The sequence below is a fragment of the Saccostrea cucullata genome, unplaced genomic scaffold, assembly GCF_032062105.1.
Source record: "Saccostrea cucullata isolate Sc308-1 unplaced genomic scaffold, CSIRO_AGI_Scuc_v1 ctg486, whole genome shotgun sequence".
Lineage (NCBI taxonomy): Eukaryota > Metazoa > Mollusca > Bivalvia > Ostreida > Ostreidae > Saccostrea > Saccostrea cuccullata.
In genome coordinates, this window is record NW_026922746.1 from 114,099 (window position 1) to 141,214 (window position 27,116).

The 27,116-nt window shown below is 33.6% G+C and overlaps 2 protein-coding genes across 3 annotated transcripts in view; one reads left to right on the forward strand and one right to left on the reverse strand.

Moving 5' to 3' along the window:
• LOC134262322 (uncharacterized) overlaps nucleotides 1-9,347 on the reverse strand; it is a 49,614-nt gene extending 40,267 nt beyond the window's left edge. The window contains exon 1 of the mRNA XM_062744702.1: nucleotides 8,921-9,347. Within this exon, the coding sequence (XP_062600686.1) occupies nucleotides 8,921-9,196 (276 nt within the window). The 5' untranslated portion in view covers nucleotides 9,197-9,347. The remainder of the gene's footprint in view (nucleotides 1-8,920) is intronic.
• The window catches only part of LOC134262321 (uncharacterized), a 60,523-nt gene that overhangs the window by 15,747 nt on the left and 17,660 nt on the right, over nucleotides 1-27,116 (forward strand). The window contains exons 1-5 of one of the 2 annotated variants that reach the window (XM_062744700.1): nucleotides 9,393-9,739; nucleotides 13,737-13,901; nucleotides 25,018-25,146; nucleotides 25,551-25,781; nucleotides 26,092-26,989. In XM_062744700.1, coding sequence (XP_062600684.1) covers nucleotides 13,758-13,901; nucleotides 25,018-25,146; nucleotides 25,551-25,781; nucleotides 26,092-26,989 — 1,402 coding nt within the window. In that variant the 5' untranslated portion in view covers nucleotides 9,393-9,739; nucleotides 13,737-13,757. Of the gene's footprint in view, nucleotides 1-9,392; nucleotides 9,740-13,736; nucleotides 13,902-25,017; nucleotides 25,147-25,550; nucleotides 25,782-26,091; nucleotides 26,990-27,116 lie in introns of those variants that run through there. The other variant, XM_062744701.1, reaches the window with a different exon arrangement.

Sequence of the window (27,116 nt, forward strand, 5' to 3'; positions counted from 1 at the left end):
ATGGATGCCATCTAACTGTTCTACAAAATGACATCCTGTATGAAATAGTGTAAGGACGCGCATGATACAAATTCATTTCTGATACTACAGGTGTAGAGGACACAAAAACAGCAATAATTATCTCATAGAGAGCTTCTTTTATAAAATCCTGACTTGATAAAAAACCAGGAGCCAAATTTCAATTGATTTTTAATGCATTCAGGTATTGGTACTGTTATATGATTTTTAAATAAAAACTGTGTCTCTGTAAGTTGGATACCATTGCACTTTACTTGTTTTATGATTGCAATGAATGAATCCAAGATAGACCAGAAAAAGTCTCTTGAAATTGAACACTGATACATTATGAATCTTCCTTTGCCAAAAAGAAGCACAGATCTACAGAATGAGAAGCAAAAAGCTTATCGATAATAACATCATGTATTACCAATTCAGCCAACAGCAATCACTGCTTGGGTCGATCTGTAGTATTCTATTAGCCAGAATGTATAAGTTCTACAGCTATTTCTGATCTAAAACAATTTGCTTACAGATTCTGAACATGTAACATCCAATAAAACAAATTAAGATAAGTTCGATAACACAACTTCTAATTCCAACTCCAGCATCTGACTGTTGTTTTTCTTACAGGCCTTTATATTCCTAGGTATTTTTAAAGAGTATGTACATCTCATGATCAAAATATTTTAATACAGTGTATTAGTTGTCAATAAAACCATATCTCCTATTTAGACTGGCAATATACAGTGAAAAATAGGATGGACACAAAACCTTAGTAACTGCTTGTGACAATGCCCCCCCCCCAACTTTTATACTAGCTTTTTTGCAAGTCTCTTTTTTTTTTGGCTTTTTATAATTACCCCTCCCCCTCCTTGGACTCCCTTTGAAAAAAGAAATCAGTATGTCCCTGTACATATAGATGTACAATTGTACATACATATATGGTGAATAAGTCACCAACAGTGTTAGATTACTCTCAGTATGATAAGATATGTCACAACCACACATCCATTCTTGATATTGGAATCCCTAAAAATTAATGCACATTCAGATTGTCTATGGTAAGTACGAAATAAGTAAGTACCGGGTACATGTAATTTCAAAGAAAAAAACCCTTATCATATGAATGAAGAAATTTGAATACAAATGTATGTGCTAAATAGCTTTTTTCTTTACAATTTGCATAATATCAGATGACACCAGACCAGATGGGTCTTTAGTAAAATAATTTTTTTTAAAAAGTTGAAAAATACCTACATGTTATTTCAATTGTGTATCTTTAAAATTAATTTAAGACACCACTTTTACAAAATTGTTAAACACATGTTAAAAGGCAAGTCTCATAAAATTTATTACAATTTGATTTTTTAGCAACTACCATGGATGCTTCTAAGGGTCTATATATTTACATTGCACAGTGCTCAAAAAGTTATATTTAATTTTTTAAAAATGCCTGATTGTTTATATACCATAGCAAGTACTTACAAAGGATCATTATTAATTTATATTCTTTTTAGCAGATTGGAAAAGCTAGAATATATATTTATTAAAGTTTTACAATAAATATTGCCTGATAAATTGAAAACACAATATAAATGGATTAACTTTTGTTAAATGTTGGTTTGTATTAAATGCTTCACATAAATCAACAAAGTGCAGAAATCCTGTGTATAAAATTGTTGTGTGAACAAACCCTGATTAATGAAAGCTTGGATTAATCTCACTGTTGCCCTGTCAGGATTTAACTTTCTTTGCTTTTCATTCATAAGATTATGTTAATTCTCTTACAAAGTATTATAAATATAAATCATAAAACATATTCACACATCGTATTACCACTAAATTAATAAATAGATTTAAATTTTGTTGTTTTTCCATTTCTTAAATATTGAATCTAAATTATGCTCAAGTGCACACAAGACTAGGTTTATTTTCGAGCTCTTTACTTTTATTTATGTGTACATGTATCACCCATGTCAAAACCCAGAAGCCGATATGGTATATATCCATTTAACCAATTATTAATCTGAATAAAAGATTTAGCCTTTGTTGTTCACCATTATAACTTTCAGCATCACTGGCATCAAATTGGGAATAATTGTATTTTTTTCAGTTTTTAAATATCAAAGTCATTAAAATAATTGTAGCTAGCACAATAAGTCGTAGATCAGGTTTTGATAATTTGATCTACTCCATTACCAAAGTAATTTCTTCACCACAGAGAGGAAATTCTATATACTTTACTGATATACCTTTAAATTTACACTTTACACAGATTTTAAACTTTAAACTAAAATTTTCAATACATATATGAGTCTATATTAACTAGGTAATTCATAAAATATCTTTCTGTTACAATTGTTTCCACAATACTTTCTTGAAAATTTTATATTGCTATGATATTCTTTTTTTTAAAATTCTTCATCATCAAAATTCTATTAGCTTGACTCAAAGGGAATTATAACTTAAAGTTTACCCCCCAAAAAATTAAAAACATGATAAAATGTCAATTTATTTCATCGTGTTCATATAAAAAAAGAGGTTAGTTTGCAATCTGCAGGATGCAATGAATACTCTTGATTGTCCCTCTACCTTTTTTTAACTTCAGTGATATACCACCCAGATAAGAAATAAAACTCGTGCAGGAGATGCACGCAGATAGTCTGTCCTGTTTCTATAGCCAGACATTTTCTGTTGGTGGTGTAATTTTTTACCCTTTGGTGTGACCTAATAGAAACATTTGATGCCATAACTGTGTTCCCCCATCCACATAAACCAACAAGAAGCCTACAGACGTAGCTATTTTATGGTCTTTTACCTTTATGGGGATAAAGTGTTTTATACGGAATGATAGGATCTAGTGATATTAATAATGCCCCTAACCACATAATGAGAAGATTGTCTATGACCCCTGGGTTCACAGTCTGACTTTTCACATAACAGCTACATATTACTGCATGCTTTGACTATCTGTACTGAATTTACCCCTTCAATTTGAATTTGAAACCCTCTTTTTTTTTCCTCTCTCTCTCTCACTCATGTTCGTACCAATAAATGAATCTCAGCTCAAAGTACAGGGGTATACATGTATATGATTAGGTATCTTGCCATATACTGGTAAACTTACTAATACAAATGTATCATTTACTTTATTTAGTGTATTAAAATGTCAACTGAAGACTGTATAAAAAAAAAATTTAACTGCCTCAAGTTTTACAGATACAGCTCATAATGGGAAAAGAATCAGAGGGCACATACAATTAACAAAATTAAATCATTTTAAGTTCCCTTAACATGACTATCTTTTATATCTAGTCCTTTGTATATAACATAGCATTCACGTTGGTAACTTGAACAGTAATTTATAAGCCAGCACTGCATACCTACTTAATTACGCATTCAAAAAATGAATGGTTTTTAAGACAGCTCAATTCATTCAAGTTTTATACTGAATTCATTAGTCGTGGGGCAGAGTTACTCAACAAAACTGATAAATTATGTACATACACTTATCAGAAAGCAAACATTTAAGATTTTGCACATTTAATTCATGTGCATGTGTCATACGGATATATATCTAAATACCCACAGAGAAAGAAATATCTGAATCATTTAGAGCCGGTCTTGTCGTAAAAGTTTTGAAATCCAAAAAAAATAGTGTGGACACACCTGAGATAGAGATTAAAACTTGATAGTATGTGCATAAATTAAAATACAAAATTTCAAGTGTCACCATTGCTCTTTCACTGGAGTGCCGAGAGGCCTAGCAGGATGTGTAAGAATCGTCAACAAAAGTTTGATAAAATAAAAATCTTTAGACCACAAAAACAACAAAACACAACGCCAAGTCATTGACTGTTGTTTGGGCTGTTTATAGAGTCGTAGACCAAAAAAAATCAAGTGTATTTCAAATCCTAGTTGACAGATGTGACCTTTCAAAATAAAATTTAAAAGGAGACCTATCTTATCATTTTTTTTATGACTAAATGCGTCCAATTTCAGTCTCGTGTCACTAGGAGAGTAGTCAATAAATTAACATGTCTTCCATCCCTCTCAACTTTCACAATTTTTACCAACATTTAACTTGCTCAAAGCTTCTGATGATAAAATGAGGTTCCGTCTTACACAACACACATCCAATGCTAGATAAGGGCAAGCCATATGTACCAATTACCAATCATCCCCTAATAAGAAACACAGTGGCTGGTCAAGTCCACAAATTGATTTGGGTTTCAGATTTAAAACATTTCTTAAATTAAACTTAGTTTTTACAAGTTTTATTAAGTCCCAAAACTGCACACTAAAATAAAACAAATGTCTTTGTAAAAGTCATCATTTTTCTTCATTGGTAAAGTTTATGGATTTAAATTTAAAAAATAAAGTTACATGTATCTTTAGAGGCCAAGGAGACCGCAAATTTTGCCAAAATCTTTAAAGCTGTACACTGTACATAAGAAAAATTTCACTATATTTAAGATTGTATGATGAAAAGTGGGGTTTGGAACTGAGAAAACCGTGTACTTATTTTTGTTTATCATGCTAGTTATGTCTGTCACCCTTGGTTAAAATAGACAGGACCACTGAGTTTCCCATCAAAAGCATCTGCTTTGCGTGTTATTCAGATCAGCTAGACAAGAGGAAGCGTTCCGATCTTTTTTTATTTTCTCTCTCCGTAATTCCAATTCAATAGGTGCATTTAAAACCATGTTAGCATGATCTATGTGCTTCACTGGGTATATAGACACTGAAATATTATATGTGGATAGAAGATGTTCACCACTGTCTCTCTGCCATGTCTTAAATCACAGCTATATAGTATATTGAACAGAAAAACCACAGCTATATATTCAACAGAAAAACTACAGTTCAATTACTCTGTATTGAATAGGAGTAGAGACCTAGTGCACACAAAAGATGTTCAATTTATATACTGGTACTAAAAAACTTTACTGAAAATCAAGCCTAATCTTTGATATACCCATTTAGGTGTTTTCTGTTAAAATATTTTCCTACTTTAAGGAGCCAGTGTGTTACTGATATGAATGATTCAACTACATAGCAGGTCAAAATATACCCAGTACTCATAAACAGGTACTTTCTACAATAGGATTGTATTAAATGATGAAGGTTATATGGAACAATGGAACACAGGTTATATTATATAAATATTGCATGTAGTTGAGTGTACACTCAACTACATGCAATATTTATTATATTATACTGAATGTTTTATACAAACACATATGAACCGTGGGCGCATAAATTCTGCGCAGTCCCTATTTTTTTTTAATATCACCCATCGTCAAGCAATGTTGACTGTTGCTAGGCTGGAGGGCGTGGCTTCATTATTCAGCAGGTAATAGTGTTTTATAACAAGTGTTTCTCGACCAATCAGATTCAACTAATTTACACGAAAGTATAATACTGAGGTTTAGATTCAATCAATGTACATGTATGTGGTAAAGACTATACATGTGACATTGTAGTCATAATGGCTAATCACCAATAGTTAGTGACCAATATAAGAAATAATATTAAATTTCAGTTTTGTAAATTTAAGGTTATCTAAAAATCTAAAGTATTTACAGTACAAAGAGGACTAAGCATGATTAGTAAACATCGTAATGCTGCCGTTGATGTTCAATAAAAAATCAAGCAACTGATGATGAAATCTCCCTTGAAATAAGGGAATTACAAGCAGTTGGTAGAGAATTTATTCTAGTTGTGGAGTAAGGAGTTGACCCTTATATCGCTGGTTCAAATCCCACAGAAGGACGTGGAGATTGGTCTTTCAGATGAAATGATGTAAACTGACTCAGAGGTTCTTTGTCAACATAGTTACTGGCACGAAAAAGATCCCTCACTGCTTAAAGACTTTAAGTGCCGAGTACAAGACTAAATTTGCCGTCTTCCACCTGCCAGCAAGTGGTGGCATCTCAATGTGGATGAAAAGTTCTCAAAAGGGATATGTTAAACAAACAAAACAAATAAGGGATAATCAATAAGTATACTCTTTAATGATAAGCAAAAAAAAGTTTGTTTTTTTTTAAATTATATTTCGTCTACTAACTTTATACATCTGAGAAGACTGAGATAGACCTCTGACTATAGATTTAAACACTTTCTCTTCTCTATGTGAAATCAAAGAGAACACTCCACTTCATTTAAAAAATCAAAATGATGCTATGTCATCATGAGTTAACTTCTTACCTTAAAATGGTGATAAATGCAAGCTGGAAATTTATCAAACATATCAAAGGGGGGTATTCATCTTGAAATAATCCTTTTAAAAGAAGCAAAAGAAGAATAAAATGACCATTATGGTGTACACATAGTATGTGTAGAAATAGAAGGCAAGTAGGACCAAAACTCTATCCCTTAGCACTCTCAGTGGGCCAAATTTTTCACACCCTACATTTTGGACCTATGGGTGTGTTAACTTTCCTAAGTCAGTCCTGAAAAAATCAAACAATTAGTGTATTTACACCACCTAAATTTCTTGATTAATAAAAGCTGTAGCCTGGCATTAGACATTCATTCCATCCTGTAACCTTGACATTTTCCCCAAATGACCTTGATGACAGTTCTCAGACAACCTTTTTACATGAACTATAAAGTAAATGCTTCTACACTGCTTTAGTTTACATTACTAATCATGCTGATCTCTGCTGCATGGGAAGGAATCAAAGATAGACAGACACACAGACATATTTCAGGTCCTGTGACCTTGACCTTCTATAGATCATTTCATCCTTAACATGTCGGAGTCCTAACTGAGTTAACTTACTCCTCAATGGCATCACATTGTTTCATGAGCCCGGGCTACAAAATGTGAGGATGAACTTGATTTTTCTCTATTAAGTAGAAATGGGCAGTTCTTTTTTAAAGTGAACAAGTCTCTCGTTATTCTTTTTCACAGTATCTTTTTCATGAAAAGAAATTCAAACTTTTCTTTTTTTTATAGTGAATGTTTTTATTTATTTATTCATTCCTTTTTCACAGCTTGCCACTTCTTTTTTTTATTAAAAACAGACTCAGGAGCTCCTTGAATTTCAGATTTTGCGTGCCTATAATTAATAATCGTGGGAAAGTGAAACTTTACACACATACAAAAAAATATTGGCCAATTTGCAGCAAGCTCCAAGACATTAACCAGAATGACAACCTTATCATTACACGTGCAGCCCTATCGAAATGTCAAGAATTTTCACTGACTAAGTCTACATTGCACAGTCAAAATAGCCCTTTCTTACGTTGCTACCTTACTGCTTACCACAACCAATTTATTTTGTAAGTGTACAGGTACATTAATTTCTAAATGTAGAGCTTAATAATCAGAGTCAGCGGTTTACCTTCAAGTTTTACAAAGAAATTGTCATTTTTTCCCCTCCTATTTCTTTAAATATTTGATTTTTTTCTATGTTTAACATGTTTAATATTGCCAGAATGTTGTATGAGGGATGGGTTTCTAAAAACTTAGTTACTTTGTAATAAGTGAAAAAATGGAAATTTTATGTATAATTCCCAGCAAATTTGAAAAAGTAGAACAAATAACAACATAGTGACACGATGTGCACAGCAAGTGCATTTGACAATCTCCACACACCTACAAAGTTCAGTTCATGTCTAAATTACTAAATGTTGCCAATGTAGGGACATGCATTTTTAGCTACCACTAGAGTTTTACGCAAGTGAGTTAAGGCTAAATATGGGTTTTTCTATGCAAATGAGCTAATAAAAATGCATTAAAATTTTTGAAGAAAGTTCAAATTGATTTTCTTATACATACTTAGTACTCAAAATAACAACATAGTGTTCTTTTCCATTCAATGTATTTAAACACATCAACAAAACACCGTCGGCGCAAGGGCATATATCCTATTTAATTTAAAATAAATAAAGTGTAATATTAAGGAGAATATTCCAAATATTAATGCAATTGCTGCACAAATTCGATAAAAATTTTACTAAACACACACCTACAAAGTTAAACAATTGCAGTCGACAGCAATATCTAAATTATTCCTTGTTTCTGTAAAACAAAGTATGGTAGCTGCCCTTGCGCCGAAGCGATTTTGTTGATGTTTCTTATATACTTGTGTAGTAAAGGTTGATGACGTCATAATACGACGTCATAATATGTACTGGCAATCAAATATCGTGGGTACCAAGAATGTATTAGAAAACAAGTCTTAACATTTTCTTTGCGGTATGTATAGCAATTATGAGTCTTAATTAATTATTTTGCATAGAAACCTCCATACGTAGCCTTAACTTACTTGCGTAACCTTTTATTTTCTCAAAGCTGAAAGGGTTATTCTTTCACAACCATATTGCTTGTTGCCTCTTCCATGCTACTCATGCAGGTTTCTGATAGATTTTGTCCCCATCAACTGAACTCTGATGACTTAACAATATAGCTTCTTGATTAAAATAATTTAGACTGGGTTACATTGGTTTTATTGCAATATAGGCAATCTTCATGAAAATCACAAAGTGTTTTGCTTTAGACATTTATAAAAAAGGGAATGATAGGGGGGATGATAGTTTGGGGGGGGGGGGATTATTACGTACTGTTATTGATCATGATGGTAGCTACATTCTGTGTGCATTTTGAACTTAATTCTGTAACTCTGCTTAGCAGCTACACTGATGATTTCACATTGCTAATCTATCAAGGTCCTTATGCTGAGAAATGCTAATGTTTGTCTGTGCACAATGAACAGCACTATCTGTTAGAGTACCTGGCTGTTTTCAGGCAAAGTTCACAATATTTAAAGGTTAACAATCGGATGTATCAATATTTATGTCACCCCTCCGATGGTGGTTTTGCACTGCTTTTGATATTCAAAATCACTTTTTTTAAATGATGGACTACCTATACACACATATATAGGTCTTTAACAATATTTGTACTTACCTGGGAATTAAAAATTAAATCAAGATTAACTAGTCTGTCGTAATGGGGCACTAGAAGGGTTTCTCCAAGACTTTTAAGCCTTTTTCGTTGGTCATCTTCAATATTTCCTTGGTCGTCCTCATTTGAAGCAACAGGTATCTGTCCCAGGTGTCCTGGTAAACGTGTGCCGTATTGGTCGCTGCTCAAGTCACTTTTCAAACAAGCACACACTGTCGCTAAAATTATGATCAAGAGTAAATTCCAAAACTTGACAACTTTTAAAAGCACCATCGTCATCTGGATTCTAGATCAACATTTGTTGATCAGTGGTCCAAAAAGCAAAATTATCTACAAACTTCACTAACTACGGCAGATTGTATTTTCTAAACGGCCCGTGTGTATAGCCATTCACTGCATGTTTAACCAGTGTGAAAAGCGTGTCGTTGACCCAGAGGCTCTATTTTGGCAATGCTGTGCTCAGGATTAACTCCCTCGTCATTATTCAACTTAGGTATAAAGAATTTGAATTTTTTGCCATATTTAAGAAATACCAGTGAAATTAGACTATGAGAAGATAAGAAACAACAAAATTAAAATTTGTTGGTTCATTTTCATGTTATTATTATTTTCAACGGACGCGGCGAAAACAATTTTTAATTTTTTTAAACCGAGGGGAGGTATTCTAAGACAGTGGTAAACACAACAGCCAAAAGTTTTGGAAAAATATGAACAGTGACACATTTTTAAGAAGTTAGAACGAACTTCGAAGACAACATAGATTTGAGAAATGGACAGTCTTTGTGAATCAAAATGAGGATGACATTATGATCGGTGATAAAGGTGAGAGAAAGGTGCAATACTGTTATGTTGTTAACAGGTGCGTGTTTGGGACATTAAAAATACTGTGTTGGGACCTTTAGTGTCAACTTCTGTCGCGTGCTGTGACATCGCAGTTTGAGAGAACCGCGTGTTTTGTTTGATATGATTTGTTTAAGTAAAATACTAATATCTCAAAAAAGCGGTATATATCTCTAGTACTTCGTACTACTGCGGGAATTTAATGCACATGGCGATTTACCGTAATTCTCCTAATGATCGCGCGCGCCTCCTATCTTGCGCTGTGTACATCAGTGTTGTTTTATGTTTTGCGTACCTAAACGGTTGGGTTAGTCTGTCTGTCTGTTCGTTTGTCAAAAAACTTCGTCACAGTTTTTCTGAATATCACAGGTGTAAGGTTATACTTGCTTGGTCAAATTGTCTCTACTTTAATATAAATAAATAAATGTTCTAATATTAAAAAAAATCACTGAGTTCAGTATCTACATTTCTTTTCTCAATCACTTTGATTTGTCACACTACTGTTTTACTACTGGGATAAGAAGAAGGACTGTAATGATTTTAAGGGTCAAGGTCATGATTTCAAAAACTTTGTTCTTACAATAGGAGCATAGACTGGCATATCAAGTAGTTCTTTTTGAGTACAATATACATCTGAATCATGTTAGGGGTTAATTGTTCCAACGACCGAAGGGCCAGGAAATTTCTCTACCATTTATGACATAATTCCCCAGTTATTCTGGTATTCCGTCTCAACCTCCTGTTTGGGAAAGAACCCCCAAAGCCCGGCCTCCTACTTGTGATTGTCCCTTACTAAACATCCAAGAAAACATTAATTCAAGACATTGTCCAAATTTAACATAAGAAAAAATAAGTTGAAATCATTTGCACAAAACTTACATTGTTCATGCATCTAGGGATGTTAGTAGGAGCTGCCATACCCCAATACCTTGGGTTAGTGAATATTTGGGGTGGGCATTTTCATGCCCCCCACCCCCTATGTGTACATGATGGAAGAGGCCAAGGCATATAATCAATGTTGTTATGTCCATCTTCCATCCTTTTGCTCTTATGTCACTCTTTGCATTTAGCTGAGTTTCAAAGATTTCAAGATATATACATATTGGGTATATACATATTGATGAATGCTATTCAAACTGCATCAAAATTTTTTACCTTTCTTTTGACCTTGACCTAACTTTTCTTGAATTAGTGTTTAGATCAGTTTAAGAGAAACCATTCAAGAAATGTGTCACCAAACCTCATTTATTTGAACAAATGTTATGTTGCATTACTATATACTGAACCCTGGATGGAATATTCATGTTCAATGAACATATTTCTTGTTTTTATTTACAACTTGCTCAAAGGCAAGTGACTTTTTTAAATAGGGGGGGGCTGGACCCCCCCCCCCTCCTTAGAATTAGCAGAGTTATTAATTATACATACTATAGCAAACAAAAAGTGACTCTAGAACAACCCACTCCTGATCCCCATCTACAGTGTTGAGATTGAAGTATATTAGTCATATCATTGTTTTGTTCTTCTTTCTGTTAACAAATATCATTTTTACTAACCATATAAGATATTCATCAACTTAAACTTGGAGGCAAAACATGTTTATAAACTTCAACTTAAAATTTTCTTAAAGATAAAACATTTTAGTTTCATATCATGCCACTTTTTTATGAGAACTACTTATTTCATCTTACTATCTGAAGAAAAAAAATAGCTGCAGTGGTAAAGCCAGCCCAAGAATGCCTTGATATAGATTTTTTATGTGCTCTAACAAGTGGTGGTTTGTGAGTGGTGCTATCAGTTAGGTGTGGTGATGTAAGAAAACACCTGGATGATAAGATGGAGGCTAAAGATCACACATGATTACACACAGCTTCTGTGTACTTTGTTTATTTCTGTAGCAAAATGACCCAATGCCCAATAAAATTTGAGTTTTTTTCCCTGCAGCGATGGAAATTTTTATTGACAGTCCACAAAATCATGAATGAAATGAAATTCTTGAAAGTAAATTTAGCATAAACTGAAGTGGCAATATATGTAACACACCAATGGTATTAAAGATGAACTTTTACAAAATCTTTCTGACCATCTCAATTTCATAAACTAATACATATTTGCATAATGCAATTCCATGCTTTGGATAACCCTGCCATATATGGAATATGTAACAATAGTGCATGCTCTATCCTCCCAAATATTGGTGGTTATACCTGTTAAACTGGGGCCCCTTATATTGTGTGGAACTTTCTAATAGAGGAGATTGAGGATACTCTGCACAACACATCGGAAAATATAAAATTACCAAAACAAAATTCAAAAATTTATCAAAAAAATGTTTTGGGGGAAAAATTGATTGGCCCTTAGAGTCTAAACCTTTTCTTTTCTGAATCTCTTAAATATTTACACAAGAACAAGAGTTGGAAGTCATGTTGGTGCCATAAGGGACTGTAAACTTAGGGGCAGGAGGGATGATACCCAAATGTCAATTTGTTGCATATTTTTTGAGTAATATGCATCATAAGCAAAGGGTACAGCATTAAAATCCATAGCTGCATTTATCTAAAAATTATGATTTTTTTTTTTATTTTCTGAGTTTATGCAGAATCTCTGCCTTCTCTGGTCTTTATGTGCTCTATGGAGGGACACCTGTCCTTGACCTTACTGATAAAGTCTGAGTGAATCATTCTCCTTAGTTCACCTGGCCACTGCAGTGAGTGGCATAATGATGAAATTAAGTCATCAATCACCGAGCGTCACAAATACTTATGTACACAGGTAGATTACTGCGGCCACCCTTATCTGGGGTAAAGACAATATTTGTGGTCTGACCCACTGTGTTCCCCCTCTCCCTATGTGTTAAGTGGTGATTATTCCCCGCTTTCAATCTACGGGCCACCTAAGCCTGAGGTTTGAGCCAACATGACAGGTTCACTACATGTAAAGTAGAAATACTATGTATTTTGAGATGGAGTAGATTAGGGGGTTTTCTGTCTTATTATAGTTATTGTAAATGCCCAAGCTGGTATAACACTGACTGGAATTTAAGGCCAAGCAACAGTCTGCTTTGTTTGGACTGCATACAATATAAATATGATTCAGAAATACAGTAAAAAACTAGATTAATTGATGACTTGAAAATGGTTTCTGATCTGATAGGTAGGTAGAACTATATGAAAATGTTTGAAAAAGTAGAAAATTAGCAGGACCATTTAGCAGAGTCTTGGTATCTTCAACTATCTTGTATTCTTTTAAGATCAGAAGTACTGTAGATTCCTTCTTTTTCGCGAGTAGTTATTATCGCGAATGGGCTTTTCAACATCAAATTGCGAGAATAATATTTCGCGAATGGACGTTTGGTGAAGAGATTTTACATAGATTTCAGCACCATAAAAATAAAGGCGAATAATTTTATTTCGTGTGTTGTGCTTCTCGCATTAATTCCACGCGTATATTTAGGAATCTACAGTATCAAGTATGAAGCAAACTGTTATGTTCCCTGCTTGAAACACTGTTGTATGGAGTAGATGTTACCGGCCAGGGGGCCATTGTGAGGACTTCCTTAGTCAGTCTAGGTGGGGTAGAATCAGGTTAAGTCGGGGTACGTGTTTGCTGGCAGTAAAAGTTGAAGCTGGGCTCTGTGGCTTGTCAGTGAAGGATTGAAAGGCTCGTTATCAGACTGGTGGGGGTAAATCCTTCCTAAACACACTGTACACATTGCAGGGACCCTCAGGATCAATCAGGAATTATTTCTCTGCATATACGCATGTAATATGTAAAGCAGCACTTCTGTGTTAAATTGGGAGAAAAGACAGACTGAATTTGCTTTGTTTTGTTCTTTATCATTGATATCCGCACAGCTTATAATCTCATAGTAATTCACAGTCTTAATAGATGGCAACTAGAAAAAAAATTAGGAACTTTTTTACACAGATATTTTGTTACATTTTAATTTGAAAAAAAAATATCTTCTTTTTGTTTTTAGCCTGAAAATCATGCTTAAAACATGAAGTTAGTCAGCACTGTGTTGCTATGGCATGTGATGTGTTGCTATGGAGATGGTATGCAGCACCTTGTGTTACTGGACAACCTTCCTGCTGCCTTCCAGGGGAATGTTACACCCGACCTTATTGTCACCACTAATTTCAGCGTATGTATTAAATTCTAGGAAAAATTTAAAGACTAACAGTAACTGTAAAGTTCTATTGTTGATACTGAGTGATTGAAACCTGTAATAATGCAACAAAAAATGAACAGTCTCAAAGTTGATGGGACTGAGAAAAACTGAGAGATATCTGAGGTTTACATCTTACTGAGATTAAAATTAATGAAGAATTGATATATGAGATATTGATCATAGTTCATATGTAAATGTTGTGAGGGTTTATTATTTGGACAAATAAGGTACTGATATTAATACAGTTAACAGAACAGTAATAGGATTACATGGTTAATTTTCTATTTAGGCTATACTGTACGGTTTCAATCATGCTTATAATAATGTTGTTTGTTTTCAATAAATTGATTTGTGACATAAACTCTCAATTCCAGTAATTATTTGGTTGTTATCACATACAGATCAAAAGATTTATTGGATTGCAAATGTTTAGTGTAATCATAATGAGCAAAGTAATCATTAAAATGATTTTGTAAATCTGCCAGTTATTTACATGCAAGCACTATGACATGGGACCTTGCTAGCTCTGTCAATTTGTCCTCACTTCAGCAAATCATCAACCTACATGTATATGGTGCAATGATGCACACACATATCATCATACATCAACATTGTCCCTTATTTATTCTACCACAGGGCGAGACATAAACAGTGATCAAAGCACGTCTACATAAGTAGGACACAATTTGTGTGGCATAGACACAGATAAGTAATAAGATGTGTGTGTACATTCACACAAAATAAGTCTTCTGTTTAGGGGCATTTTCTTACAAATGACCAATGATTTTAGGGAGAAACCTCCAGCATTTGGTTTGACATCCTCATCAATAAAGATTATGCTTTATAGTAAGAAACTGAATAAGGCTTTAGCACATATATTTCCTGAAATCTTTAAAGCCATATAGCTTGGGCCCGTGGATCACATGAATGCAAAATCTCTCAACAATTTAAAGTTATTCATAAATAATAATATTAAAAAATTAATTTAATAATAATCATCAACTACCGCCATGTTGATTACGAAAATGCTTCGATTTTCAAAACTAAAATGTTGTTTAACTTAGTTACACCATATGTTTTAAAGAAAAACCTTGTAAAGCAAGTTTAACAGCACTGTAAAAAAAATTCTTAAGGAATTCGGAATGAACTTTGGTAGTAATGAAGATTGTTTATTTTTGAATAGATATGGATAGAAAGTAAAATCATTTGTAAAAGAATAATTTAATACTTTCTTGGGTTAAGGGGGTAAGAAACTGAATAAGGCTTTAGCACTTCCATCTTTAAAGCCATATAGGGGATAGAATGCAAAAACTCTCACAGTATTCATAAATAATAATATTAATCCTAATAATAACTTGAATTTCCTCATAAGCTAGTTCTTTTTAACCAAGTTTAACAGCACTGAATTCTTGTCCTAGATCATGTAGATAATTTAGTACTTTCTTGGGTTAAGGGGGATGGGGTTACTGTAAACCAACTATTATTCACGTTATCTTTAATTCGCAAATCGTCAGTTTGAAATCAGTCCGCGGCAATTCATTTTCGCGACCAGGGAAACAGTCTCTACAAATACTTATTAAAATTATTGGTTCATGGCGATTAATATTTGAGAACGAAAGTGAGTCGCTGAACTCGCAAATATTTCTTGCATGGGAATAAAAGTTGGTTTACAGTAATTGATAGCTACCTCCTTTCACACAATTTATGTGAAAAAAAGCAAAATAAAAATTCCCTTCCATTGGGTATTCCAAAAGTTACAGCTCTGGTTCATTTATTTGCATCATATTTAGTACTAAGAGCTACTGCACTAGTAGAAGGAGGTTACAAAAAGTAAATATGGGTTGAGAGGGTTGTTCACAATTTTTTGCTCCATTTTTTTTCTTCCAAGTTGTTTCACAGGTCTACCGGTACCTAACAGGCAAAGTTCTATACATAATATCTTGGACCTTTGGTGGAGTATCTAGCTTTGCTGCATGGGTACATGTTGAAGTGGTCAATAGTTTTATCTTTTAAGATGCTTTTTTCCTGTTGACAATACTGTGAAAGTATTCGAACATCGTAACATGTCTACAGTGTATGAAGACTACCCTGTCACCGAATGTTAATCCTTGAGGAACATCTGTATATGCTAAGACTTACCTTGGGTGGTATATTTTGTCAATATGTGGAATTACGGATTATCATGTAAAACAGACATGTAGATCTTTTTAAAAATGTTAAAAATTCATTAGTTCCTTGAAAGGTATTTATGTGCCAAACTTTAACACTATTGTATGTGTCGATAGAAAAAGAAAACTAGTCTTAGACCAATATTAAGGACCAAGACCAGCACATAACTTTCTTCATATCATTATGCTGATGTTTTATAAGTTTAATTATACACCAATGTCACCTTAGGGTACCTCATGGGAGGGGTGATTTATAATAAAAACAATTTTGTGTTCATGAAATTCATCAAAAAATGGAGAGAGAGAAACAAGTATTTTATTATTAAAATAAAATAGAATGTTCTGTATTTTTTAATATAGATATAAACTTAGAATATTGCTTTATTCAAATATTTGGCAAAAGACATCCATTACAGATTGATTAAGGGAGGGGGAAATTCTGCTTTCATAATGTTTATAAGGATTTTGGTCAGCTTTTTTAATTAAGTGGACTTTGAACAAATTGGTTTACCTAGAAAACACCTGAGTGATTTAGTGTACAAAACCGCAAACGTAAGAAGCTCTTTACTTAAACAAGAACTTGTGTTGACTTAACCGGGCACAATAGATAACTTCAGTCAATATTGGTAGTTCTCCAATGTAAAAGGTGAAATAAATCTGGAAGGCAGTGATATAAAAACCGTTTGTTATTGTAAGTTTACTCATTGCAGGCCCCATGAGAGCGCTTGAAGGACATGTATTAAGAAACAAGACTGTAGATATAAGAGGGGGATTTTTGTGTGTGCATTGTAATAAAATCTGAAAATCAAAAATGAACAGAAAAAAAAAGATTCAGAACATGCCAAGACTTGACAGCAATGCAGTATTAAGAAAGAACAGGTTTATTTTAAAAGCTTCAGTAAATGTAATCGTTTTCTTTGGTACTATTTTATTTTGAACTTCAAAGCACATGCACTACACATAAAAATTTTTGATTGTTTAAAACTAGTTTACTAATAATTTTTTTTAATTTTCCTGAAACTGTGTGTAGGATCAGAGTGTGTACGTGGGTATAGACATGTTATCATGTTGGATGAGCAGTCTATCATTTCACTTCAAATCAATGCTATTGAGGTATTCATAGAATTCTAGGTAAAAATACATTGAATTGAATTCAATCAATTAAAAAATGCAAAGAAATATGAATTTATTTGTAAGTATTTAATATCCACAATGTCCTCCCATGCTATTTATAAAGTATATTATGAATGGACAACATTTTCAGTTGACCTCCTTAAAAGTATTTATTGTTTGAACAGATGGATGTGTGGATATTGATCGGCTATATAATCCCTAAACCTTGGAAAAAACATATCATCATTATGTTTTACCAGCATCTCAAGATGGGTTGGTTTATTTGCTCAAACTGTGAAAATGTTCTTCTCAAATGATAAAACATTGACCATACATGTATTAAAAGTCGATCAGTACAGACCTGCAACTTTAACCTTTGGACAATCCCTAAAAAAAATGAAAATTTCAAATTGGACTTTAATTATTTAAAGAATTATAGTAGGACTGACATGAGGATTGAAATAAAAAAAAAAACATAACCTTGTAAAGAGAGGTCAAGTTTATATGGTTGTTGAAGGGCAATCAAGGAAATGTCACAGGCATTGACCTTACAAGGCCAAGACCATGAATTGTGTTTCATAAGTAAATCATATATTTAAAGAAAGCATTAAATTCAATACTTGTCTTCAAATAATTGTATTTTAATTTTCTTAATTGTTTATACCTAGAGGGAGCATTGTGATTTAAACATGATTTGGTTGATGTCTTTTTAGCCATGTATTTATAATTTCAAGATGCTCATGACCACAGTGCTGGTAATAAGTACCAATTAAGAAAACACAGATTTGGTGTAAAGCAATCAGCGTTGAAAAAATATTGACATAGCAGTCTGTTGACATTAAATAGGAAAATGGAGTCAAATACTTAACAGCAAAATATCCCTGTTGCAACATGTCTGGAAGAAAAATAAGAATATTGTTTGCACTTTGTGTTAGTAGCTGTATGTCTATAAAATAATTTTACCTCTTCTTGTTATATTAGTATTCTTTGCTATTTTTATTTAACAACAACTGGTCCAAATTAAGCACATTTAGCCTTTTAGATATCTTTGTAGGGTAGGTGGGTTTACTCAGGCTGCAAAAAACTGGCAAATTAATATTTCTTAAAATCAGTTTTAGAGAATCAAGGGTTATCATATATATAGGGAAAAAGCCACTGAATTGCTTTGGGAGAAAATAATATATCTATATAGAACTACAAGAGAGTGGTATTGTGGTTTGCATCAAGTATACAGAGCTGAATTTTGCCTTATCATTTGATTTTTTTCATTTTCAAATTTTGATTTTTTTTTTCTATCTACAAATGTCTTTAAATTTTCTATTACATGTATCACCTTTCCCTGGGATTTTATATCAGATTACATTTTAATGCAAAAGTTATGACTAGAAAATCTCAAGCATTAAAGTCTTAACGGTGCATAAAATGAGGAGATATGATGAGTTTTGCTGCAGCCTGCATTAAAAGTCCATCTCTCATACAATTATGATAATATTTGGAGCATGGCTTGGTGACAGTAATATACACGCAGCATCAGGCTCACGAATCCTGAAATAAGAGCAATTTTATGCACAATCTGGTGAAAAAATTGCCCATTTAACTGACTTCATACCTTGTTGAATACGAGGGACCAACTCCCTGTAAAGGAACTGATTGTGAATCAGATAGTGTAATTGACTCGACTACTCTTCTCTACAAATGTTTGTTTGTCACACACTTACACTGTGTAACCTTAGCCATTAGACCATCTTGTCACTGCCAAAATTCAAGGGCACCTGCATAGTTACATCCTATTCTTACACAAATAAATATGCATTTATGAACCTAAAAAAAAAAAACAATATATGCACATTATGTAAACTTGGAATGAAATAATTTTCTTTACAAACTTAATTAGAATGCTTGAACACATGTATTTTTATATTTGTTTATGTTATGTTTTCCTTTTGCAACATTGATATTATACAAAATTAGTTAGAGAATACAGTTTTCTGTAGATACATGTAACAATAATGTACAGATTACAGAAAATAAATATGTAGATATATGAACATGATTGTGATAGAGATTACAATACCGTATATCCCTATTAACCACACCAAGTGCTTAGAAAATTGCAAAAAGGTGGGCAGTTATTTTGGTATTCTTGTAATAAAATTTAATCTCATATTCTAACTTCAAAAAATCTTTAAAAAAAAATAAATTCAGACAACCACTGTAAGATTGTCTAACTTTCCTCCAAGTTAGATAATCCACCCAAAGTAGGCTAAATGCTTCATTTTCCCATAGAGAAATTAAAGAATATAGAGATTGAAGTATTGTTTAGATATGTACATTAGATAGGGATTAATTATTAATTAATTAATTTGTGCTTGTACAGTATTCCTTTACATCTTAGAAAAGTACTTTTTTGCAAAAATTTTTTCACTAAACATATTTAAAGCAAGTCTAATCCAATAATATTAAAAATATTGTGACAGAGGACTTAGATGACATCTTTAATTCAGGTGCTTTTTTCAGCCCCTTGAGGTCCCCCATTTAATTGAATTTAAATCTCGTCAAAGTTGTAGTGTTTATCTTCAGAGCAAAGAAGGCTTCAATGGGATGTTCTAGATCCCAGAGGAAGATAAAAACATGAAAAGACCAGGATATATAATTCCCGAACCTTTTTGAATGCTATATCAGAACTATGAGGACACAGAAATACAATTAATATACGCTCGTACGTTTTGTCTTTTTAAGGAGATACAAGATCTAATCATCTTTTGTTGGGCATTGTCTGTCTGTCTGTGGCTAGCTCTGATGTCATCAGGAAATACATGTGCCTGATATATGCTGGAGTTAACAAATGACTTATAATCTTTAAGATTCAGTTTCTAAATGAAAAAATTACATTGACAGAATACTGTATCCTATGCCAAACAAATATTTTTTTTACTCTGAGTAAGGTTTAATTTAGCACGTACGTACTTTATGTATTGTATTATTTTACTAAAGTGAAGAGAAGTGTTGCATTTATATAGTACTGAAGTAAATTAATATCCAAGTTTTTTTTTTTGCTTATTTTAAGCAGTGTTTTTTTTTTAATGCAAAAAAAATCATTTGATCATGCTTCACATGTACTGCATCTTTGATTTTTTTTCCCCACTAAAAATAAATGAAATCTAAAATTATGATTTTTTTTTCCAAGAAAAAGATACAGTTTAAAAAAAAATAAAGAAAGGACAGAAACCACATTCTCGAGCTTTTATCAGATAACATTGGCAAAAAACAGAGATAAAAAATATTACTGCAATCAACCAATTTAACTTCCCTCTCAGACGGTTATCTGAACTTCTGCAAATTATGTAATCTTGTCTGCGATATTCTGTCCAAATCAAGGTTAAGGTCAAGGGTCACTGGTGTTGTTTTTCTGCTGTCACTTGTCATCTGGTGTCACACAAGCCCGTATGGTAATTGTTCTGTTGTTTTGGTTGATTTGTTTGGCAGTTGTTCAAACTGATCGTAAACTCAATATTTTAAGAGAAAAAAAATCATTCACAAGGTATCCTCTCCGTGTTCCTTACTGCATTGCATAGACAAGTACTGGTGTTTGTAAACAAATACCCCACGATGACTTAGCAGCAGTTTTGTTTCTGTGTTTGAAAGTAATACCTATACAAATAGAGATTTCTGGAGAAAAAAAAACAGAAATTGTTTGTAGAACTAATTTGTAAGCATTGAGAAGACCTGTGATCTAGTAGCGTGCAGATTTATGGCTTGGGGTAAAAAGCTGAGTGGAGTGGAGTGGAGTGGAGTCGTGGAGTCATGGAGTGGAGTCGTGGAGTGGAGTCTGTATTATAACAATACAGGAAGTTTGAGAACAAAACAATTTCTTTTGCATGCAATATCTCCCCTTCATTGTAGTTTTAGATTTGTGTTCACTGTACCAAGAATGAAACAAGAAACAAAAGAAGTCCATGCAATCAAAAACTAACGACCTTTAAATGTTAAACAGAGAATCACTTAGAAATGCTTTATATAAACACTATCTAAACTTAACAAGACTGTTTGACCTTATTGCCTATCCCAAAACAGGCAAACCTAGCAAGAGGTGTTGACAGCTTTAATATCAAACAGAGAAAGAGCACTGCACTGCAGAACTGATGACAGCAATTTAATGAGAGAGGCACATTTTTTTTTCATTTTACTATTAAAGTGCAAGATAGCCCCTTTGTTGGAATTTAAAGATCACATTTTTTTTCTGTATCTCTATCTTCTTAACACGTATCTTCCTTTTCTGGTTAAAGTAGAGGACATGCTACAGAATAGAGTGTTAAGACTCGACTGATAAATACATATCAGCCATTGGATCTGTTGAAGTTTAATAATTTACCAGGATTAATTACTAGACTTAAAATAAATATAATTACGGGAATTGAAAACAATAAAAAGTAAAATATTTATTGAAATGAGCTCAACAACTTGTGTTTTTTTTGGGTTTTTTTTTCATTTTAAAGTAGACATTGTGCATTTTAAACGATGACACACAATTAACTTTAAATAAAATTATTTTACCCTTGTTTTGTGAAAAGGGAGCTGTTTTGATTTATACCTATAATTAGTTTCACCAATATTTGATCAAGCTTGTTTTATAAATGTGACTCATAACAAAATTAATACATATGATAAATAATGTCCCCAAACTAAAACAAATGCTTTCCTTTTATTTTGCTGATCAATGTATAACATGCAGTCTATCAACCAGTATATGTATCATTTAGGCAATTATTTATTATTGATGAAAACATTTTGACAGAATTCATTGGGACTTTAAAAGAATGTTTATCCCTATAGCGATGTGATGAAATGTATTTGGTTACTTCTGATCATAAAAATGTGTTGTAAACTAAGTTATTTATATCTTATTGATTAATTTTTATATATACATGTACTGTAGTTGGAGGGGCAGATATAGTAACACATTTGTTTGTTTTAGTTTGTGTAAGTTAACAGGTGACATCATTTAGATTTTTTGCTGACAAAAGCAATATACCTTTTTCAAGCAAATTTTTATTTACAATCAACAACTGAGTAAGCATTTCAAGCGCAGTAATTAAATCTGTCAACACTTCTCGCCTGTTGGGATGGGAGTGCATATGGGTCACTTGGTCTCTGTTACTCAAAACAAAAAGTTATTCCCATTGATGTGTTGACATTTGAAGGTTATATCCCCCCATTTTCTCATTCATCTACAATATATATGAACTATTATTGTAACAGTCTCTCAATGATCACAGACAGCTATAGCTTGGGCATATAGAGTTGAAAAGGAAAGGAGGGATTGTGTTCGATTACCTGAGTAATTTTTTGAATTTCATAGCTCTACATCTACTATATAGTAACGTTCTGTAGTGTTTCCTACAATTTACCAATACCTGCTAACCTCTACGCCCAAAAGCAGAGTTGTAAATATTTACACAAAATGAGAAATAACAAACAATTAAATAAGATAGTTTTACTTTTAAAAAATAATTTAGATAGAGATTGAAAGCTACCGCATTATATAATACATTAAAATAAAATAAAATTGATTTGAATGTAATGATTTTTTGACAAATCATTGAATATTTTGTACATTGTAGCAAACCATAAAATTTTAAGAACAACACAAAGTTGACAACATCCTGCTTGAACTAGTCATCTTTTTAAAAATAAAATTGAATAACCAAATACATTTCAGCACATCGCTATTGGGATAAACTTTCTTTTAAATTCTCCATTGACTGCATGTTATATATTGACCAGCAGAATACAACGAAAGCACTATTTTTCCCCATTACTTATGATATGTATAATTTTTGTTCTGGTCACATTATAAAAATAAGCTTGATCAAATATTGGTGAAACTAATTTTGTGACTAATTGTATGTTGTTTTACATCCCTCTCTAGAATTTAAACTCATATTTAGACCCCATCACCTGCGGATGGAGATTGAGCTGTAATTTTTGTCCTATACTCGCACTATACTTGATCATTGAGCAGTGAAGGGTATTTTTCGTGCTAGTAACTACTGCGACACAGTACAATGGACATTGATGTTTGCGTTCTCATCTGAAAGACCGGTCTCTATTTAGTCCCACAGTGGAATTCAAACCCATAATGTAAGGATCAGCTCCTTACTGCGCGACTCAGAGCAGACACTCCAATCACTGTGCCACGTGGGTGACAAAACTAATTATAAGAATGAAGTATCACAAGTTCCTCTTCAAGAAACAAAGGTTAAAAATTTGAAAAATAAGTAATGCATCGTCGTTTAAAATGTGTTTCAAAAATCAGACATAGCAACACCAGTTTCTCAGCAAACATTTCAAAAAATATTATCCATTTTATGTTTCACAGCTGTATGATATGTATTTGTCAGTCGAGTCTATTAACACCTATATTCTGAAGCATGTCTCCTAAAAGGGATATATGCATGTAAATATTTAGATATATATGTTTATAAAAAAAGATAGAAATACAGAAAAAAATTGTGACCTTCAAATTCCAACAAAGAGGATATCTTTAATAGTGAAACCTATTTTTTTTTAAATATTATGTAGCTGTCATCAGTTCTGCAGTGCAGTGCTCTTTCTCTGTTTGATATTAAAGCTGTCAACACCTCTTGCTAGGTTTGCCTGTTTTGGGATAGGCGAATAAGGTCAAACAGTCTTGCTAAGTTTAGAGATAGTGTTTATATATTACGTAGTAAAGCATTTCTAGGTGATTCTCTGTTTGACATTTAAAGGTCGTTAGTTTTTGATTGCATGGACTTCTTTTGTTTCTTGTTTCATTCTTGGTACAGTGTACACAAATCCAAAACGACAATGAAGGGGAGATATTGTATGCAAAAGAAATTGTTTTGTTCTCAAACTTCCTGTATTGTTATAATACAGACTCCACTCCACGACTCCACTCCATGACTCCACGACTCCACTCCACTCCACTCCACTCAGCTTTTTACCCCAAGCCCAGATTTATTGAGTAGAGAAAAAAAATCCTTTGACAAATCAACAGATAGCCCGATATCTGTATTATGTAAGGTAGACAAAGAGACAGGGTGGGATCAGTTCCACGTTGGTGACCCCCCTGACCCCGGGAGGGATCCGTTTACCCCCTCTGTCTGGACCAGCGGTGCGTGGAATCACCGTTCTTTGGTTTGTTGACAATAGCAATGAGCAATTTGATGTAATCAGTGAGACAAGCCAAGGTTCTACGAATTCAACGTGAAATAATTCCTTGAACCTTTTTTATCCCACTTCTTGACTTCATTTAGGCTTTTTTTTAAATTCAGAGCAATTACTTCGTGAAGATGTATTCAGATTTAATTAGCTGTTTAATATAAAGGTTTTGTTAGTGGAGATAAGTTGGACGTTTAAAGCCCTTTCTCATTAAAATTTGAGGTTACCCCCCTTCCCTAATTGGCAGTAATTAACTACATGTACTGTCACCATTTTGGTGTAATTTCTGTCATGTGATAGTTTAAAATCTTTGTATTTCTCACTGTAGGGGAATAAAGCTGTTTAGTTTTTCTTTACCTGTATTTCACATGAATAAGTACAACTGAACTTTCATATGGTATGTCAAACAACGATCTCTTGAATACCATGAATATGTCAAAACTTGGATTAGAAGTCCCAAACACTTTCTCTTCATTTACATTTGTACCTCAGTATTTGAAATCCTCAGATATCTCAGACTTTTTTTGGGAGGGGGGTTACTCCTTTGAGATAATGATGTTCACATGTACCTTAATTAAATAACAATCCTTGTATTTCTATGTTTCTAGGGGTCAGTGAGTTTTAAGGAGTCCAGTGATTTCAAGGTTCTGCTGAACATCTCGTCCCCCAGTATAGATGATGCTTATTCCGTTAAATCAGCCATAGAAGACAGCAAGGGCAGGCTACTCATACAAGTGGTAAATGATTAATGAAATCAAAGGAGAGCATATGTGTTGTGTTTTTAATGCAAATTAAAAAAATCATTTACAACAGGTTTGTTCAAAGAACTTTCGTAAAAAAAAAATAATGATTTTTCCAGGAAATACTGTAAACGTATTACATTTGGCTGTGTATTCTATTTAGGGCTTTTGGCGGAGAGAAACTTCCGCTAATTCAAGTACAACGCTAAATGTCTTTCACACACATTCATAACTAAGAATATTGAGAAATGCGCTGAATCAGATTTTTGCTAACTTGTTCAAAAACCAATATCCGCCAAATATTGTACATGCTAAATACAATACATTTACAGTAAATGATAAACTTTATATCATTTGTAAAGAAGGGAGAGGATCTATTCAATATAAAAATTTATTTGTAGTTTGAGGAGAGGATCTCAGGTTCTGTCATCACCCTACCATGGATATTCACTGCAATAGGAGTGGGGGCCTTCATTGTTGCAGGCCTGGCCATTCTGTGGGCGGCCCATTGGTACTGTACCAAACAACACCTAAAACTTCAGCAGGATAACCTGAGTTATGGCAATGTGATGAAGCGATCTCGTCACAGTATTCATCTGTCTTCTACTCACGCTGGGGAGTCTGTAGGACAGGTATGAACAGGAAACACACTGAATTCTGGGGAGATGGGACAATGTGTAATTTTAAACAATTTTAAACAGTTTAAACCAGATAAAGGAAATTTATTTTAAAAACAGTGTTTGAGTGTACAGTTTAACAGTCTGTTTACGTAATTGCAGAATTTTTAAGTAGAATCTGTAGTGTATTGATACTCCTAAAGAAAATCTTTTTAACTCCAAGAATACTGATCATTTGCTTGATAAATGAATGCATCATTATAAAGATTGTATTTCATACAAGTATCATAATGATATTTAATGATTCTTTTGCCTGTCTTACTAGGATGGAGAGGAGACGCTGATGGGGGTACCAGAGGAGCCGGAGGAAGAGGAAGCCGAGAACAGGAAGATGGCCGAGGTCAGGCTGTCCCACCATTTTGAAGACGATGATGACAATGAAGAGAAGGAATTTCTTCCAAAACAGAGGCAGGCCAGCTCTGCCAGGACACACCGTCAGTATGTCAGACAGCACGGTCACAGGAAGAGGCACCCCTCCCTGAATGACCCTCCCTCCTACAACACGGTAATGGACTACCCCAACAGTGACGATTCCGATGGGGAGGGTAACACTCATAAGAGGCAGCTGGAACCTTTGATTGAGGGTAGCCAGGCCAGCATTGACAAGAAATCAGAGAGTTCATTCACATACCAGGAGATGGATGTACGACTATACAGGGGAATCAACCAGCCAGTGCTGCCTGTGGCAAGATCTGATGGTGACATTGAAAATCGCAACTCAGCCAGGCAGAAAGGAAACTATCAGATTCCCCAGTTAGGGAAGTTATCAAGCAGCAAGGCAAGCAGTAGAAGTTCAATCAAAAGAGATGAACCAACTACACCTCAGGAGAACAGCAGAGGTTCAATAAGGAGAGATGAACTACCACCCACACCACAGGAAAACAGCCGAAGTTCACTAAGGAGACATGAACCCATCACTCCTCAGGAAGAGCGAGCTAGGACACCATTGATCGGTGCAGAAGTTTATGATAAGACATCGATGGTTGGGGACAATACTTCTGGTATTGTACAAATGGGGACAGTGAGGGGACCCCCCGTCCAGCCACCCCTGTCACCGGTAGAGCCGGGCACCCCTAAAGTAGACAGTAACCCAATGGATATTCCTCTGACGAGCTTCTCAGGGACTCTACAGAGACAGAAGTCCGGTAGAACCCGTACAACCAGTAAGTTTTTTTTAATTGCCTTACATGTGTACTTTCTATGTGTCATGGATCTCATACAAGTTGACACTTTTTAATGAAAATAAATAAATTCAGATAAAATTCTTTGAAAATGTGTGATTTGTTTCAG